General features: G+C 41.5%; 1 protein-coding gene across 1 annotated transcript in view; it reads right to left on the bottom strand.

Moving 5' to 3' along the window:
- Nucleotides 1-20,043, bottom strand: part of vrk1 (VRK serine/threonine kinase 1) — a 36,101-nt gene that overhangs the window by 9,459 nt on the left and 6,599 nt on the right. Inside the window, exons 7-11 of the mRNA XM_049596301.1 lie at nt 19,296-19,388; nt 18,439-18,571; nt 16,042-16,162; nt 15,782-15,840; nt 9,628-9,797 (exon numbers count right to left, since the gene is read on the bottom strand). Coding sequence (XP_049452258.1) covers nt 9,628-9,797; nt 15,782-15,840; nt 16,042-16,162; nt 18,439-18,571; nt 19,296-19,388 — 576 coding nt within the window. The remainder of the gene's footprint in view (nt 1-9,627; nt 9,798-15,781; nt 15,841-16,041; nt 16,163-18,438; nt 18,572-19,295; nt 19,389-20,043) is intronic.

Raw genomic sequence — 20,043 nt, 5'->3', positions numbered from 1 at the left:
GGAAGGTTCATCTTCGCTCCCTAGGGCTCCTGATGTTGTGAGGAATTTGCGGCTTTTGCCGAAGTTCAATGAGAAGGATCCAGATGTTTTTTTCTCTCTGTTTGAGCGGGTTGCACAGGCAGAGGGTTGGTCAGATTCTGACCAAATTTTGTTGTTGCAGTGTGTGTTGTCTGGGAAGGCACAGGAGACTTATGCATCTTTAAGTAATGACAATCTTACTTATAAGTCAGTTAAGACTGCTGTACTAAAGGCGTATGAGTTAGTCCCGGAAGCCTATCGCCAGCGTTTTAGGACGTGGGAAAAAAGGGCTAACCAGTCGCATATGGAGTTTGCGAGGGAGTTGACTACTCATTTCAATCGTTGGTGTATGGCTTCGGATGTTGGAGATTTTGACAGCTTGTGTGATTTGATCATCTTGGAGCAGTTTAAGTGGCTACACATCTTACTGAGCGTAAGGTTAAGACTGCGGCTGAGGCTGCGGAACTAGCAGATGAATATGTCCTCATTCATAAAAGCCAGTCGGGTGAGCCTGTGCAGGAGCCTGTGAGGCACAAGGATACTGGTGGTAAATCGCCTGTTCGCTTTGGGGGTTCTTCGGGTAAGGGGGCCCGGGTACACCAGGAAAGGAGAGAATTTGTGCCATTACTGCCATGAGCCAGGCCACTGGAAGTTAGACTGCCCAATACTTAGGGCTAGGAAGCAGCACGCAGGAAGCGGCCGTGTAAAACCCGCTGCCCTGGCTGCAAGTGTTCCTGGTCCTGTGGATGTGGTAGTGTGTCAAGGTGGGAAGGCAGAATTTGCTGTGGCTGACGACCCCAGTGAGTCCTATAGGCCTTTTGTCTCTGATGGGTTTGTAACACAGGCTGGTAGTAACACTAAGGTTCCCGTTAAGATCTTGAGGGATACCGGTGCTGTTAATTCTTATATTGTGGAATCTGTTTTGCCGTTTTCAGAGAAAACTGATACTGGGGATAAGATCCTTATGCGAGGAATGGGGTTGGGGTTGGTGCCTGTCCCATTACATAAGATGACCTTAGACTGTGGCTTGGTGCAGGGCGAGGTGCCTATTGCTGTGAGACCAGCATTACCAGTTGAAGGGATTGATATCATTCTGGGTAATGATTTGGCTGGCAGTCGTGTTTGGGCGAGTGAGCCACCGCCTCCAGTGGTCACTGCTTCTCCTTTGAGTTCAGAGCAGCCTGATAAAAGTGCTGTGTGTTTTCCTGAAGTTTTTCCGGCATGTGCGATTACGGGCGATGAGTCAGGCTGAGTCGAAGGAGGGGGAAGGGGTGGTGGAGACTGTGTTGCCATGTTTGCCTGATTTCCCTTTGGCTGTGTCTCACAGTGACCTGCGGAGTGAGCAGAGAGCTGACCCATCTTTGGAAGAGCTGTTTGGGTCTGTGTTGTCAGCCAGTGAGGTGAAAAATGTTGCCAGTGGTTACTTTATTCAGGATGGTATTTTGCTGAGGAAGTGGTTGCCCCATGGTGAGGATTTTGTTGGTGACCCCATTTTTCAAGTGGTAGTTCCATCCAAGTTACGTAGCCATGTGTTGGAGCTTGCTCATGACAGGTCGGGGCACTTTGGGGTCCGGAAGACCTATGATAAGATTTTACGCCATTTTTTTTGGCCTCGATTGAAGAAAGATGTTTCTTTGCACATTAAGAACTGTGGTACTTGTCAGCTAACTGGTAAGCCGAACCAAGTCATTAAACCAGCTCCACTGCAGCCGATTCCAGCTGTTAGTCAACCATTTGAGTACTTAATCATTGATTGTGTGGGGCCACTGCCTCCTTTGAAGTCAGGGTGCCAGTACTTGCTAACTGTCATGTGTCAAAGCACCAGGTATCCAGCAGCTTATCCTTTGCGCACAATTACTGCAAGGTCTGTGGTTAAGGCTCTGTCACAATTTATATCTGTGTTTGGCATCCCCAGGGTGATCCAGAGTGACCAGGGATCTAACTTTTCGTCCCATCTGATGGCCCAAGTGTTGAAACTGTTAGGGATCAGGCATAATCAGTCAACAGCCTATCACGCTCAGAGTCAAGGGGCTCTGGAGCGTTTCCACCAAACTCTCAAGGCTCTTTTGCGGGCTTATTGTGTTGAGCTGGTTGGGGACTGGGAGGAGGGGCTACCCTGGTTGCTTTTGGCTGCACGGGAGGTAGTGCAAGAAAGTACAGGGTTTAGCCCAAATGATTTAGTGTTTGGCCACACTGTGCGGGTCCCCTGTCTCTGTTTAAGGATGGGTGGAAGGGTCAGACCCACCCACCAACCTTATTGATTATGTAAATGGCTTTAAGCACCGTCTGTATTCTGCAGGGGAGTTGGCAAAACAAATGTTAGCTGCTTCACAAGCTAAAATGAAGAAAAAGTATGATCGTCGGGTTGAGGTTCGTGAGTTTAGTACTGGTGATCGTGTTTTGGCTCTTTGTCCGCTGGTTAGTTCTCCCTTCCAGGCCAAGTTTTCTGGTCCATATACAGTGGTTAAACGGGTCTCAGATCAGAATTATTTGATTTCAACTCCAGGCCGTAGGAAGCCTGAGAAACTGTTCCATGTAAATCTGTTGAAACCCTATTATGCTCCCTCTTCTAGTCCACCCAGTGCTGTCCAGCAGGAGTCAGTGGTGGGGAGTCCTGCCTTGATAGCTGGCACAGTTGGAGAGTTTTCTGATGAGGGTGGAGGTGAGGCTGTTTTTGAGCCTGATGAGGGGTTGTTGTCTGGTCGGCTGAAAAATTCAGAGACCCTCAAGAACTTAAAGGGTCAGTTCAGCCATTTGCCAGCAGCACAGGCTGTGGAGTTTGAAGACCTTATTTTTAAGTATCCTGGTCTGTTCGGTGACGTACCCTCCCGTACTGATTGGGCTGAGCATGATATTGATGTGGGTGAGGCACAGCCTATCCGTCAGCATTTTTATAGAGTTTCTCCTGAGAAGCGTAAATATTTAGATGCTGAGGTGAAGTATATGGTGGATAATGACATTGCAGTGCCTTCTCTGTCAAGCTGGGCTTCTCCATGTTTGTTGGTGCCTAAAAGTGACAACACGCCCAGGTTTTGTTCAGATTTCCGAAAGGTTAACAAGGTGTGAAGCCAGATTCTTTTCCGTTGCCTCGAATGGAGGATTGTGTAGACCAGGTGGGTGCTGCTAGGTATGTCAGCAAGTTTGATCTGTTGAAGGGTTACTGGCAGGTGCCCTTGTCCAAAAGAGCACAGGAAGTGGCAGCTTTCATTACTCCATCTGGGCTGTACTCCTATAAAGTGATGCCATTTGGGTTGAGAAATGCACCGGCAACTTTTCAGCGTTTGATGAACCGTGTGGTGGCTGGGCTGGCTGGTTGTGCAGTTTACTTGGATGATTTAGTTGTCTACAGTGATACCTGGTTTTCTCACATGCAGCGGGTGAGAGCTCTGTTTGACCGGTTGGCAGAGGCGAAGCTCACAATTAATCTGGCTAAGTGTGAGTTTGCTCGTGCAACTGTGACTTACTTGGGTCGAGTGGTTGGACAGGGCGAGTGGCTCCTGTGCATGCTAAAGTATCGGCAGTTGAGCAGTTTCCGCAGCCTACCACTAAAAAAGAACTCATGAGATTTCTTGGGATGGTGGGTTATTACAGGTGTTTCTGTAAGAATTTTTCTACTGTTGTGGCACCGTTAACTGACTTGCTGAAGGCCAAGGCTCAGTTTGTGTGGTCGCCAAAGTGCCAGGAAGCTTTTGGCAATGTGAAGTCTCTTTTGTGTGCAGCACCAGTGCTGGCTGCACCCCGTTTTGGCCAGCCTTTTGTCTTACAGGTGGATCACGAGCCATGTAGGAGCAGGGGCTGTGTTGATGCAGGCAGATGAGCAGGAGTTGACAGAGCAGTCAGTTTCTTTTCTAAAAAATTTAATCGACATCAGTTAAATTACTCAGTGATTGAAAAGGAAGCCCTTGCTTTGATCTGGGCCCTGCAGCATTTTGCAGTCTATGTGGGTTCTGGAATGACACCAGTGGTGGTCTATACAGATCACAATCCACTGACCTTTCTGCATACCCTGCGATGCCCCAACCCGAGGCTGATTAGGTGGTCACTGTTCCTTCAGTCTTATGATCTGGACATCCGACACATTAAAGGCCGTGATAATGTGGTGGCGGATGCATTGTCATGCTCCAGTTTAATGTCACCTGTATGCTTCCCTCTTGTTATCCCCTTTCCTTTGCATCCCTTTAAATGTGCTCCCTATAGGTTGAGTGGTTGCTGTGGGGGTGATCTGGGAATTGGCAGGCGGTGGGGGGTAAGTTGTGACAGTTAGTTTATGGTGTACTTTTTCCATAAGTTTTCTAATATGTAAACATTATTATTGTTGTTGTTGTTGGAACGGAGATCCTGTGGGACCCCCGTCTTATGGGGGGGGGTGTGACAACCCTCCCTGCCCTGCCTGCCTTGTTGTGTTCTCCCTTGCAGGTAGCAGTGGGCGTGGCTGCGGGTAATCAGGGAAGTGGCAGCACCTGAGTTCAGTGAGCTTTTAAAAGCTCTGGCTGCTCACTGCTCGTTCTCTTCTCCTTACTGAGGCAGCATCCGGTTTTGGGTTTGGTTTTATCTTAGTTTCTGCACTCTACAACATCATACACATACATTGTTTCACTCATGCCCTCACCTACACCACTGACTTTACTGATTGCAAACACCATGTTTAGTTAGGTTCTTTTTCCTATGTTTATTCTTTAGCAAATAAAAATCCTTTAATTGGCTTTCCTTGTGTATGTGTCTCCCTTTTTGTCATGGCCGTGCGGCCCGGTTCGTGACACTGGGCAACTGCTATTATAGCTCTGTCATCTCACCAGCAACAAAGACTTTGCATTTATTTTGCATTTACTTATTATTTATTATGTGCTCCACTGTTCTAGCCAAAAAGCACAAACAGATATACTTTACTTTCTTTTGCCTGTAAAGCACGTTTAAACAGTGGGGTCAACAAAGATGAAGGATTCTCAGAATCACTGCTAATACACTGCAGAGTTTTCTATAAACTATGACTTCATAATCTCTGTCCTCTCTACAAAATCATAGCGACCGTGGGGTCTGCTGAGGAAAGAGAAAGTGGTCTCCGAGAGAGTCGTGCACTTAATGAAGGCAATCAACTCCTCCGTCCATCCTCCTTCTTCCTGGGCCTCTATAATGAAGCCACACTCTCAGCCTGAACTATCACTCACTCCCCTGCCCCCTTTCCATTTTTGCTTCCATTTTGACAATTGCTACCTCATGATCACCACACGGCGCCCGCTGAGGTGAACAGATTGGCAGGATAATTACATACAATAACCAGCGCTGGGGCCCGGTAACCTTTCGGCTGGCAATGCCAAGTCCCCGTTGGCATCTTCTATATGCACAGAAAGTGAGAGAGCAAGAGAGAGGGACAGAGACATTGTGAGAGACTGGAGATGAGGATTAAAACAGGAAAATGGACAGCAGAAAACAACTCTGGTTGTGTTGTAAATAAAATTTCAGAATGTAGATCTCTTAGAATGCACATACTGTAGATTTTTGCAACCGTGTACCTAACATTATTTCTAATTGCAAAAACAGTAAAATTGCACCACTCTGTATTAATTGTTGTCACTTGCGGCATTTTGAATCATTTTCAATCTGGGTTCAGACTTCCCCACAGTACTCAAATTGCTCTTGTCAGAATTGTCAATGATCACATAAATACTGACTCAAAGAATATTTTCAGTCTTGTGTTTCTACATCTCAGCACTGCCTTTGACACTGTAGATCATATAATCTTATTAAAAAGACTGAAATAATAAGTGGAACTGTCTGGCAGAGTACTACATTGGTTGAAGTCATATGCATGATAAGAGTTACTATATCCACTAGAGTTTGTCTCCAAAACAGTCAACACATAGTTCAGTTCCACACGGATCAAATCTAGGCCCCCTTTTGTTTATCTTTTATATGCTACGTTTCCAGGACACCACTGTTTACGTATGAACAATTATAAAGCAGGAGCCTACAATGTAAGAGGAGACAAACATGGACATAATTACAATGCACAGAGGCAAAATCCTTTTGTTTTAGGGACACGGAACATGAAATTATGATGTATTAAAGATCACGAGAGGTCTAGATACCTCTGTGATTGCCTGAAAGCCTCTCAACCTATGAACTCAACCCCTCTGGTAAAGTCAGTGACGGTGACCTGAACCAACGAAAAGAAAAATGATGACCATGTTCAGGACCATTCATGCCTTGGCAAAGAAGGGAAGGCCGATGGCGGACTTCGAGTGGCTCTGCGAGTAAGTGTTTTAACTCTTCAGTCACTATAAAATTGGTGAGAACTGTTGAGTTTGAGTTAACGTTAACATCAATAACGCTTTTCGTCAGCTGCTATAATGTTAACTAGTGTTAACTACTGTTAATGTCACCCCTATGAACACAACGTTAACTTACTACTACTAAATTGGTAACATTACGTTAGTCCTCTAACAGTACCTGAACAACTGATATAGCAGGTGTGTGTGTGTGTGTGTGTGTGTGTGTGTGTGTGCGCGCGTGTTTTTTTAAATCATAGCCAGTAAGCTAATGTCAGTAATGTTACATACAGTAGCACACAGTGGTACTCCTGTGCTACTGTATGTAACGTTACTAATGTTTGCTTCCTGGTTTGATAAAACCCCATCATCTGCTATATTAGTTACTCAGGTGACATTAGAGACTGGCTAAATTGTGGTTTTCACTTTGTCATTCTAATGTTAATGATGTTCTCCCTTTGGGGATCAATAAAATGATTTTTATTCTTATTCCAGGGCTGTACGTTAACTTTTTTAGCCCATAGCACTGGTGCTACAGAGGGTGATAATTTTGTAGCACAGGCCAGAAAGTTTGTAGCACCTGTCACAACAACAAATTTTGCTGGGCGATTAATTGCATCAGACATTATTGTGATAAATATTGCGTAATATTGTGCTTTTAAGACCATTTTTATTATTGTTGTAATTTTGCTGTTTTTAGACCATTTTTTAAACTTATATAATGATAATAAAAGCATAATGATGCAAGTACACCGCTTTAAAAGAGAAATAAACCTGTATTTAACAAGAATATTTAGGAATGCAAAAAAAAAAGAAAATTTAAATATCCAAAATAACACGTAAAATACCAAAATAAATAAATGAAGACCTTATAAATACAAAAAAATAGACTGTCAGTCTCTCACTCTCAGGTGTGCAGTTAAGTTGGTCATATTCGCTCTTTTTGTTGAGATGGTTTTACAACAAACCCGGCACACCAGCTCGTCCAAATTACTGGGCTCCACTCTGTCATTTGGTTTAAATCAAGAATACCCCCACACAGGGGCCGTGGCATTTGATTTAGGAACAAGTTCCATGTCTTTCTCTTACGCTCAACTCTGTTTTCTTCGGCGCCTCGTCTCCCCCTCACGAAGATCGCACTGTGTGTGTGTAGCCCATAGCCCCACCTCCCCCACAGAGACAAAGACACTTGATGACAAGAGCTTTCCCTCCGTTCATTACGCTAATGAACCAACTCACCTGGCTGCCAGACGATGCACGGCAGTGAACGCTCTTGTCATCTAGTGAAAAAACGAGAAAAAAAAACAGACCACACACACACACACAAGCGGCTCGCAAGCAGTCCGTCGCACGCGGACTAGGCAAATACATTCATCGCACAAACATTTTTTTCCATCACACATGCAACATATATGTCGCACTGTACAGCCCTGCATATTCTCTTATCTTTTTAGGCTGTATGAGATGAAAGGCCTGCTAATAGGGAAGACGAGAAACACACTTGAAGAATGGAGGTGTTGGAAGGGAAGAGAACAGATGAATATAAAAAGATGAAAAGAAAGGAGTAAAGAAATTTATGCTTGGTCAAAAATGCAATGAAACTGAGCCTAAAGCTCAATACTGCAGTCAGATTCTCTTAACCATTTTCCAATCCAAAAGGACCTTTTCTTCATGTTCTTTATGCTGGAAAAATTTACACATGATTTTTCTGAAACTTTTAAGTGGTGTTAAAAATAAAGTAAATCTTGCCTCAAAATTCTGCTTTGGTTGAATTTTGCATTTGAAAATGTATTTCAAGTTTTCCCTCATTATGTTTGACAGTAAAACCTTTATCCCAGCGCCCCAAATTTATCCAGTCTGTATACCTCTGATTAAAGCTTCATACTTGTTCACTCAAAGTAATATGTTGCAATTTTGTCTTCTTTAAGTGATGCTAAAGTTGGATTTTCATACTAAAAACGTAAGGTCATTATTTTTAATCACACAAGGCATGATTTTTTTATTTTGCTGGTGAAATATATGTTTGGCCGGTAAATTATTGGAGGTCACTAGCCAATGGCAAAAAATTAATTTTACGCCCTGTCTGTGATAATTCAATATCAGCCGATAAAATCCACTGACCAATCTGTCAAGCTTTACTTGTTAGCCACTGAAGGGCAGCAAAGCGAGCGCCTGCTGAACTGCTGATCCCCGCAGGACTCCACTCAGATATAAGGCCCGTTTCCACTGAAGAAGCTTCTGGTACTATTTGGGGGGCAGGAACTACTACAGGAACGTCCTCTCACTCGGCCCTCTCAACCGCGGTGTCTCCACTGAGAGAGTGGAATAGGAGGAAGGTTCCTGTAAAGTTACTGGGCTCTGGATGTGACGTAATCGTTGCGCGACCATTTTGACCAGGGCAATGTAGGGACGTAGTTAGCTGTTAGCCGTTAGTGGTGTCTGTATTAACTCAATAACTCAATAAACGGTCCGTGAAAAAAATATTTTTTCCAGCGGATGCCTTAGTTACAACATGATTGAGCTAACTGGAGTAGTTTCATGTCGTATCCGACAACGGGAGGCTTTTAACAGATGACGTCCTGATGTTAGCTTTGCTGCTACTGTTAACTGTTCCTTTCAGCTGCAGCCACTACTGATGCTTTCTAGACATTGTGATTTCCCAAAACTGAATAATTACCACACATAACAACACAAAACTGCTTTGCTAGCTCAATCATCTTGTAACTAAGATATCCGCTGGATTTTTTTTTTTTTCCCACGGACCGTATATTGAGTTAATGAGTTAATACAGACACCACTAACAGCTAACGGTTAGCCCAGCTAATCTACGATAACCATAGTAATTACAAAACGTCACATCCCGCCTTGAGTATATCCAATCAGCACCAAGTAATCCCCAAGTCCCAGCCAGGAGCCTCTAGGGCCGTTCTGAGTACCTACTCCGCGGCAGGGACTTGTTTAGCCCCTGTAAAAGTTCCGGAACTCTGTCCTTCGGGGGTGGTTCCTGCGGTGGAGACACGCACCAACGGCCCCGGCCCCATAAAATTACCCCGAAGTTCCTGTGGTGGAAACAGGCCTAATAACTGTCTCAAGAAGGTTTATGGTTTGTTTACTGTTTGACAGGAAGGTAGGAGGCTTAGTTATTTGTGAGCGTAGCTGTGCTGTAAGTGAACACTTTGTACTTAGCCCTATTAAATACTAGCCTGTCAGGGCTACATTGTACGACATGGTCCAGATACTGATCGCCTATAAAAAATGAAGCTGGGAAGCAGCAGAGAATTTCAATCAAGGATTTTCATTCCTTGAATTACCTTTTTTTTTTAGTGTGTTTCTGTGCACTGACCTGGGCAGGGCGTGATGCAGCTCCACTGACAGGAGTGAAAGTCAGCTTGCCATCATCTTTAGCCTGGATAGCCTTAAGTCCGTCTTGCAGGATGAGGCGTAACTTCTCATATGGTGGTTTGTCTTGGTATCCGAGAGATTTCACCTCCTCCATGAACCTCTTGATCTCATCTGAAACACAACAGAGCAACAACATGACACACCAACTACTCATAAACTATAAGCCTGCAGCTAGCTACTTGCCTCTCTGACAGTATCAGTGGTACCACAAAACATAGGCAGGTGAGGTATGTCTGTTTTCAACTGCACAAAAAACCCACTAACATTTGGCTTTTTAATTTCATGGGAAAGGTTACTATCGGCGTTTACTCCGGGGTCAAATGTCTCTGCAGTAGTCATGGATATTTATCGGCTCTGACTGGCATTGATGGACACACAACACCTGGGTGAACATGGTAATTTTAGCCCCTTTACCAGCAAGATACAATGACACGCTACCACAAAATATTATCCATCTCAGCCAAAGCAGCATTCAAACATCTATCAAAATTAGTCTGCACTGAGTTTGACAAAGACCTGAATATGTAAGACAGGGATATTCAACTAAAATTCAAAGAGGTTCAGTTCGAGAATATTTCCTAAAGCAAAAGGTACGGAACATCATAATGTCTAACTTACGATAAGATTTAGTGTGATATATACTGGAGTAGCCTAGTAGTTGTATCAACGTCTGCATGTAATCTGTCAAATCAAGTGAAGAAAATATGATTCAAAAGCATTTCGACAATATTAATTGTCATTTAACATTGAACTATACAGATATGCCTTTAAAAATAAAATGGAGAAAATAAATGAAATTGTTTCTGAAATTTGTGCATCTTAAAATAAAGGGCTTAATTTTAGAAAAAATAAAATAAAGCGTAGCAACAGCTTGAATTTATCTTTTTCTTTGTTAAATGTGTCACATCTTGACTTAACAGTCTCAACCAATTTTACAATAAATAAATAACAAGTGAACAGTTTTACAGTTACTCTTTCTTTCCCTCATTTCCCACTCTCCACACTTTTTGTTGTTCAATGAGAGAACTGAGCTCGAGCTTGTCCTGCCAGGATTTTAAATCTGGACTGGAATGGTGTCAGGGCCATTCTCATACACATGTGCAGGTGCTCATTGTTGAGCCTGGAATGATATTTACTTTTTATTATGTTCATTGTGGAGAAAGCTGCCTCACAGCTGTATGTGGAGCCAAACATGGTCAAGATGTTCAGGGCTACTTTCCCCAGACCTGGGAAAGCTTCCTCTGTGTTTCTCCCTGTCTCTCGCTCACTTGCCTCTTCCTCTCTGTCTTCTCTCCCTGTATTGCTGTCTTTCTTTTTCTATATTTCTATCCTTCTATATGTCTATCATCTTTCAGCTTGTCACTCGCCTCTCACCTCTCTCATCTGACTGTATACACATTAATCACCTGGAATGCAGAGATTTGATTGGCTGGGTGGCATCATGTAGGATGGCTGAACTCGCATGCAATTGGTCTGTGTGTTTCCTGATCAGCTAAACCGGTGCCGTAAAGTCTAGAAAAGTTACACCGCTTAAAATATAAGCATCCCGTCAAAATTTAAAATCCCTTAATAATTTACTGGTTATAGGTCCGGGTCCGTATAGGACGGCGTCTTGGTCCGGGCTCGGGCCGCAGTCTGCCTGTTAGTGTCTAAGGATGTAAGAGATACATAAAAAGAAGTAACCACCAAAAAGTTTACACTTTTTCTGCTTGTCCATGACACTGAATTTTACATACCAAAAAAAAACAAAAAACCCACACACAGAAAGGTATACTTGTCTGCTGCAGAGCTGTGTAAACTAGCTCTGATCTACTGGAAATGGGAAAAGAAGTCTATTGTCTATTTTTAGTGGGTTTTTCAGTGTTTAAAAAACCTGCATATGTACGCTAATTTTGGTAGACAAAGGGTTTTTAGTGTTGTATTTGTAATGTTGTGCTGTATTTTCCCCTTGTTTTTACTTTGTTTACACTGCATGTCACAATTTTGTTTTGTGGCATGTTATCTCTAGGAAGTCATGTCCCCATGACATGCTTTGATCCACACTTTGTGATGAGGGACTTCATAAATAACCCTGACTGGACTTGGACTTCTCTCTTCATGTGTTACAGACTTTTTTCCAACACACTGTCGTCACCATAATGTTATACTCTGGTCACGGCATCCTGCCTATTACTGTTTGGTGTGCCTTTCCTCAGATTTGACACACAGTCACAAACACACTCACAGATAGAGTTGTAAACAAGACTTTGTTGTGCTCAGCAGACCACAAGGAACGAGGTTTGACGCTTCATGTTCGTCTCCTCTGCCTGAACCAACACACTGCCTGCAGGTCAAAGTGCTAACATTAAAATGGCAACTCTTACCACAGTTAGACAGCAAACGTGAAAAGTCACTATTTACAGTCTGAACTAGGCAGGTGCCGGTTACCGGCATCACGGTTCACCAAGGTAAAAGAATGTCACGGCGTCACTAACCGCCCATTTTCCATTCCAACGGTAAAGGCCGACAGTGTAACCTACGCTACGTTTCATAAATGGGAACTTCAGGGACTCAAAACTCAGAAATAACTCTGTGCCAGTCGTACATTTTAACCGGCACACACTCTGAAATCATGTACGTGCAGCCGCTGCAGTCAGCACAATTATTGGGGGGGCGGCCTCAGTCAGTTAGTATGTCAGTAATCACTGTAAATCCACTCACGTGCAAACTGCAAACATGGCTGGAGGAGGCGAAGCTGAACTTTTCCCACCGGCGAAAAGGACGAAGTCGGTGGTGTGGGACCATTTAGGCTATCAGAAGAACCCCCAGAGCCAAGGCAAAGACGCGCTCCTCCCGTGCTGGGCTCCAGTTACCAGTTGGCCGTGTTCACAGGCTGCTGTGCAAAGGAAACTATGCGGAGCGTGTCAGTGCCGGTGCCCCCGTCTACCTGGCGGCTGTGCTGGAGTATCTGACTGCTGAGATCCAGGAGTTGGCTGGAAACGCTGCCCGCGACAACAAGAAGACCCGTATCATCCCCCGTCACCGGCAGCTGGCTATCAGCAACGACGAGGAGCTCAACAAGCTGCTGGGCGGAGTGACCATCGTGAAGTTAAGAAACGGCTCTATTACTTTTAACGGGTCTATATTAGACATTTAAACAACTGGTGTGATGATGCGTTGCACTGACAGGAGATGCCTGGTACGTACTGTCGCTCATGAACGGTCAAACGAGTATTAGCCTACTGTTTTAAAGTGTAGAGTTTTATTATTATTATTATTATTATTACCGCGATTACCGTGGTATTTTTGCCCACGGTTATCATACCGTCAAAATCTCATACCGGCACATGCCTAGTCTGAACTAAAAATGTTTACTGTGGAGTGTTACTAGACTTCTGTCCTAATGAGGACCAAGTAGGTCTAAGTTTGAAGGACTACAGTTAGATGTGAATGAATATAAATGAAGCATGTGATTTACTTCGGTATTTAATGGGAGATAGGATTAAAATCCTTCGTGATGATGAAAGGAATTGTATATTGTGACAGCAATATACTGTATATTGTGATACATTACAAATTAAAAGCAGCATAAAGCACTTTTGCTCACTGATTTGCAACATTACTAGCAATGGCCTATAACAACCAAAAATGCCAAACATCACTGGTAGCTAATTTTCAATAATGTACATTTTCAATAAATATATAAATTACTCAGAGATGCAAACATATGTATGCTGAGAAAGACAGAGCTACCTGAAGTTGAAAAAATGTAACAGTGTATATCATATAATTTAACCAAGTGACAAAGCAGAGCTGGTCCTGACCTCTCTGAGGCCAGAAATGGGCACAAATACATCAAAAAGTGTCTTGTTTCAAATTACGAATATTTGCTTATCAAATGTAGAAGAGGATGCAGATGAAGAGTGGCTGTGCCGGCGGTTAGCTTGGTGAGCTTGCTAAGGCATTTGGTTTTCCAGTAAAACAACTGTAATGTTCCTACATTAGTAGCTTGCAGTGTACATAAAAGCAGTGCAAGGAGGAGGGGCCAAGTTTAATGTTAAACTTAATGTCAAACAGTACCCGACAATTTTGGTATAGTATACCTTTAATTACCCTCTTACTACTTGTGTGTGTGCATGTATGTCTCAGCATCTTTGTTGAGTACAGTGAGGTGCTTTGGTCTTAAACCTTTCTGATTAATGCTCATGTCACTGAGGGACTGGTTTAACCTTGTTGTTTGACAAATTATTAGCTAGACTGAAACTAGAATTGCTGCCTTGTAGTTACATGCCTCCACACTAGTGGTGGACGATAAAATGATAACATATATTGCAATAAACACGTATGCGTCATCGATAGAAAAAACGTTCGGTATAATGTTTGTCGGGAAAAACACCAGGAAAGCCGCGCAAGTTACCCTCGGAATCAGGCTGTGCAAGGTTGGTTGCATGAACACACTCACTTGCAACCTGGTAACCTTGCAACAGTGTCACGCAAACAGCTAACAATGCCATCCTCGTGTGAACACAAGGTCCGCTTATAAGCTGCGACTTTGGGCTTGTTTTTTTGTAAAGTCGCTTACAAATATTGGTAGTTGCGCTTTGCAGTTTTCTGGGCTTGTCTCTAAAGTGGAGTTGCTTATTTGGGCTTGCTGTCTAAACGTCATCTTTCTCTCTATATATATTCATCTAATAAGTTATTAAAACGCATGATAGTATATCGGACTGCAGGACGTTTCCACAACTCCGCTTCCTCTGCCCCTCTCCTTCTCCGCATACACACAGGTGACGGTCAGTCAATTAGACTTTTCACATTTAAATCGCGCAATTAATGGAGGTTCTTTAACTATTTTGCTAACAAGTGGGTGAAATATGGAAAGAATACAATAAAGATTTGTAGAAAGAGAGAGGATTAAAATATTTGACTAATTTCTACATAGCACTTTCCTCACTATGTGAATCACTTATTCATCTGTACAGTCTTCTGTTCAGCTGCTCATCTTTACAGATATGTTTGTCTGAAAGCATTTACTAGCTTTACTTGATGTTAAGAGAAAACTGTTCATTTTTTTATTTTAGTTTTTCTACCATCTTGTGTATGTTCATTTATTTGAGTGCTTTCTAATGGTTGTGTTGACATTACATTTTCCTCTGTGTGCCTTCACTGATTGAAATCAGAAGCAAGCTATTGAGTTTAAAATAAATGTGTTAAAATTTATTCATTTTCTCCTGGTCCTTATTTCAAATAGGTTATAAAAAAAATTATCAATAATTATCATTATCGATCAATATGAACCAGCTATATCGTGATATACTTTTCAGTCATATCACCCACCTTTAATCCACACGTCAGTCAAGTTGCAAATCACTTCATCATTTTATCGTATTAAACATCTTTGGAAAATGTTGTCATAATTAGCATATGAATTCTTGAGGTATGGCCAAAAATATGCTTTGTGAGGTCACAGTGACTTTTGACCACCAAATGCTAATCAGTTCATCCTTTAGTCCAAAATTCCCTTAAGGCCTTTTTGAGATATTGCATTCACGAGAAAAAGACAGATGCAAGGTCACAGTGACCTTGACCTTTGACCACCAAATTGTAGTCAGTTCATCACTTAATCCAAACTAACATTTATGCCAAATTTGACAAAATTCCCCTCAAGTCCCAAAATATCACATTCACAAGAATGCGACGGACCAGGTCACAGTGACCTTGACCTTTAACCACCAAAATCTAATCAGTTCATTGTTTAGTCCAAGTAGACGTTTTTTCCATATTTAAAGAAAATCACTTAAGGCCTTCTTGAGATATTGCGTTCACGAGAATGGGACAACCCAAAAACATAATGCCTCCGGCCAATGCCATCACCAGTGTGGAGGCATAACACAGACAGGCAAACATACAGACACACATTGCTGACAGTTCTGTGCTAGTGGGACATTAAGCAGCTTGAGAAACTAGAGGATCAAAGGCAATACTGGTCAGTTTTTACTGGTTGTCTATTGTCAATGGCCAAAAAAAATTTAAACTCACCACCATGTTTGCCCTCTGTGTGTGTGTGTGTGTGTGTGTGTGTGTGTGTGTGTGTGTGTGTGTCTCTCTCTCTCTCTTACCTGGCTTGTCTTGAGAGGAGAAACACTTGGTCATGAATTCAGAGATGTTGTCTTTGCTCCTGTGAGGGAAAAAACAAGCAGCATGATTTTTCCTCAAAAGATTGGATTTTCTCTCGCTACTTAAAAGTCAAAACTTCTAAATTGCTTTTTCTAAATTTCAAAGTTTTGCCTGGCTAGATGCAACAGACAACCTCATACATTCACTGAAAGACCTCTGTCAGAGATGATGTGTGCAGAGAATGATGGTGTGCCTCTTGCACCTGATTTTGGAGTCTCTGACGTAGAGGGGGTCCTGCAGCTTGTCCTCCCAGGGCAGGCGTCCACATAGCCACTGAACCATGCAGTAGCACAGAATCTCCAGGTCGCCCCGTCGACATGGAGCTGGAGCCAAACAACCACATCAGCGGAGGCAAGCAAAGTCAGAGCTTCTTTTAAATACTGATATTAATACAATACCAGCACTAAAAGTCTCAAAGCAGTTATCCATTTGTTAACACATGACAATTACAAGTATAATATGCTTCCATGTAGGGGTGGGCAATATATTTGTTATACTCAATCTACCGCCTCCTGTTCAGTGTGGGATATATAAAATTACTATATGGCATAAACGCTTCAAGTTTACAGAAAAACATCAACACTTCCAGTCTGTGATGAGCAGTACTTTAACTTTACTGTAACAATATCTTATTAAATTTTATTACAACAGAACTTTATTTAACTTTATTCTAACAGTTGTTTAGTCAATAATTAAACGTTACTGTAGAAGTGCTTCATTGAACAGCAGTTGGGCTTTCTTAAAATAGTACTCTATCTCTATGTAGCAATTTTAATGTATTTTATGTTTTATTATTTATCTATTTTTTCACTTTTATCTTATTCTATTTAATGTCTTTTTGTTTTTGTCTTTTGCTGCTGTGACATTTGAATTTCCCCTGAGGGGGATCAATAAAGTATATCTTAATCTTATTGTAATGGTAGTTTATTAAAACAGGACTTCCATTAAATTTATTGAACTTTTTGTCTAACAGTAATTTATTAAACTTTAGTCTACCAGTAGTTTATGTAACTTTATTGTAGCAGTCCTTTATTTAACTTTCTTATATGACAGTAGCTACTTTAACTTTATTGTCAAAGTAGTTTATTTAGTAATTCAGTATTTTAGTAGTAAACAGTACTTTAGAGGAGATTTTAAAATATTGACATATATATCATGTATTACCATACAGCCTCCAAATATCACAATATTATTTATACGCCATATCGCCCAGCCCTACTTGCCTACCTATGACTTACAACAAATCCATTATTTGAGTAGTTAGCCTACACATTTTGGAAATTGTACTTATGTGTTTTTTTCCAAGTCTGAGATGAGAAGATTAATATCAATGTCATGTTAATTTGTTTAGTTCAAAGCTGGAGCAGGGATATTATTAGCCTATCTAAGCATTAAAACTGGTAGCAGGGAGAACAACCTAGTCTGGTCATTCAAAAACACATCTACCAAGACCGTGAATCTTGTGAGTTTGATACATACATATCATTGTGGTTTTATGGTGGAAACTGGAACTATATTTGATGAACAACCTTTTATCCTGACTCCAGCTCTGTATTCTACTACAGCACTGACCTTCTCAACTCACTCTCAGAAGAGAGACAGAAGTGAATAATTGCATTTTCCAAAATGCTGAATGATAATAATGGGATTTTTCTACCAATTAAGTAGCTGGGAAACAGATTTAAGTACTTAGAAGATCACCTAAATGTGAGGGGACACACCTGCTATGTGCTATAGGAAGCAGTTTCTATGTAGTAGCCCATCCGCTTCATCCAATGTGGACTCTACTTTTTGCCTCAATAACTAAACAAAACTTATACAAAGCCTTTAATGGCAAAAGTAACCCAAATTAAAGCTGCAAGCAGCATTGGGAGGGACCTTGGACTCCCACCGTTTTGGCCTCCGGCTCACGTAGACAGTAAAAGACAAAAGTTTCAGACAATTTTAGACCCCTCTCCACTCTAGCTCACAGCTGACAATTTCTCCACATTTGCTCACGTTACTTTCAGAGGCACTACCTCACTTCCTGTTGGATTTAGGTCAGTGTCAGCGTGTGATTTGTAGGTGTAATGAGACAAACAAGCCAATTTTGGTTCGATCTTTCTACGACATTCCTACGGGCCGCAGCAGCCATTTTAGTGTGTCTAGGTGGCACTACAGAGCCCATTCTGGCACTTTTGGGGTTAATTTTTTCATTTTATCAAATTTTTCGCCAGTCCTGACATGCGTGCCAATTTTGTTGAGTTTTTGAGCATGTTTAGGGGGTCAAATTTCAGCTCAAAGAGATGGCAGAAGAAAGAATAAAGAATAAAGAATAATAATAAACATATCAAAAACAACAGGCCATTGGCCGAGGTCCCTAATTAATAATGACAGAGGTAATGCTTGTGTCTCTAGGTTCAAGATTCCACCTGTCAGTTTATCCTATATATGATGCATGGTGTAATTATTGTGTCCAGTGGCATACAATAAAACTTTCCATTCTTTTTTGTTTTTTTTAAGCATATTTTCACCACATCATAGAATTAAAGACCTGGCAGTCTGGTTTTAAAAGCTGTATTTGGGGTTATAAAACTGCTGGTAGCATATTTATACATACCTGCTCCTTTGTGGGCGTCAATGCTTGTGAACTCAATGGTACCATCGTGACATCTCTTGGGGTCTTCCTTGTACTCTTTGAGGACACTGTCAGGTGCGTACCTATATGCCAGCCCATAATCTACTAAGTAAACCTACAAAAAGATGCTGATTCAGACATGCAAACAGACTAAGCACAAGATGACATTTAACACATTTTACATTTACAAAAAAATGTCTCATGTTTCCAAGAATCAATCTGAAAGCATGAAGAGCAGATAATTCCACCCGTTACTGAATTTAAATTGTAATTCCACTCACATAAGCTTCATCATTATTTAGTATGAGCTGCTTCTTGACTTCAATAAAGAAACATACATCCAAACCTACATCCCAGTAACTCGAGGGGAGAACATCTAAAACGTGCAGCTAAACAAAAAAACAAACAAACAAACAAACAAGCGTACCTAATAATAAAATCCTGAGGGGCCGATTTTTAAATTGTCATTTATAAATAGCTCTTTAATAACATCACCAATGATACATTATTAATCTTAAAATTAAATATTTGCCCCTGCCTTGTTTGGTAGAAAAAGCTTTTAGCTGCTGCCATCTAATCTTCCCATTTGGAACGCACGCATGCACACACGTACGCACACACTCTTCTCCAGGCCTTAATTTAATCTAATGAAGCAGCACAAGTGCTTTATGATCAAAAAACACAATAACCTCCCTGTAGCACCTTTGTTTCCCCAACATTACCAAATGCAGAGGAGAGCTGAAGTTGACGTTAAGGGTTGTGAAAAGCCCATTTCCTTTTCATTTACAAAAAGCAGAATGTGATGATTTTAGTCATAGGATGCTTAAACTTTTACTGACCTGGTTGGGATCACTGTGGCTCAACATGAGGTTGGATGCCTTTATGTCAGCATGCACATACTCATGATCATGGACATACTCCAGAATATCCAGCTAAAAAAGGAAAAGAAAGGTCATAACTCTTAACATTAGGATTGAAAAGGAGAAAAAAAACACTTTATTGCAGGAGTAAATAGACGCAGAATGCATTGTAATCCAAATGCAACTTCCAGACCACGTGTGGAGGTGGTCACAGCCAAGTGTCAATGATATCTCAACAGTCTGGACAAAGGCTTACAAAAAAAGGTCACTTAATCTAGCCTCTTCCTGTAGCCATACAACAGCATGCAAAAAGGAAAGGCAAGGCAATTTTATTTGTATAGCACAATTCAACACAAGGCAATTCAAAGTGCTTTACAGAGACAACAAGACACAATTTAAAAAAATAAAAACAGTCAATTAAAAAGGGAAATAGAAATTGAGAATGATAGTGATATAATAAAATACAGTAACCTAAAATAAAAAACAGGCTCAATACATTGCATCTAGCAGGACAATAATAATGCACCAGCCAAAATTCATTTTTAATAAACACTTTTGCAAAGTATTAAATTTGTTTTTAGAAGTGGTCCTAACATATGCACAGAAAGAGACATTCTACATTGTAAAAATAGAAGTGCTTTCTGTAAGACAAACTATATAATGGAGACTGTTTCTTTACTTCAGTTTCCTGATACTCAGCAGCTGACAGTTACAGCATGCAGATACT

The sequence above is a fragment of the Epinephelus fuscoguttatus genome, linkage group LG14 (genome assembly GCF_011397635.1).
Source record: "Epinephelus fuscoguttatus linkage group LG14, E.fuscoguttatus.final_Chr_v1".
NCBI lineage: Eukaryota > Metazoa > Chordata > Actinopteri > Perciformes > Serranidae > Epinephelus > Epinephelus fuscoguttatus.
This window is presented reverse-complemented; position numbering and strand designations above follow the sequence as displayed.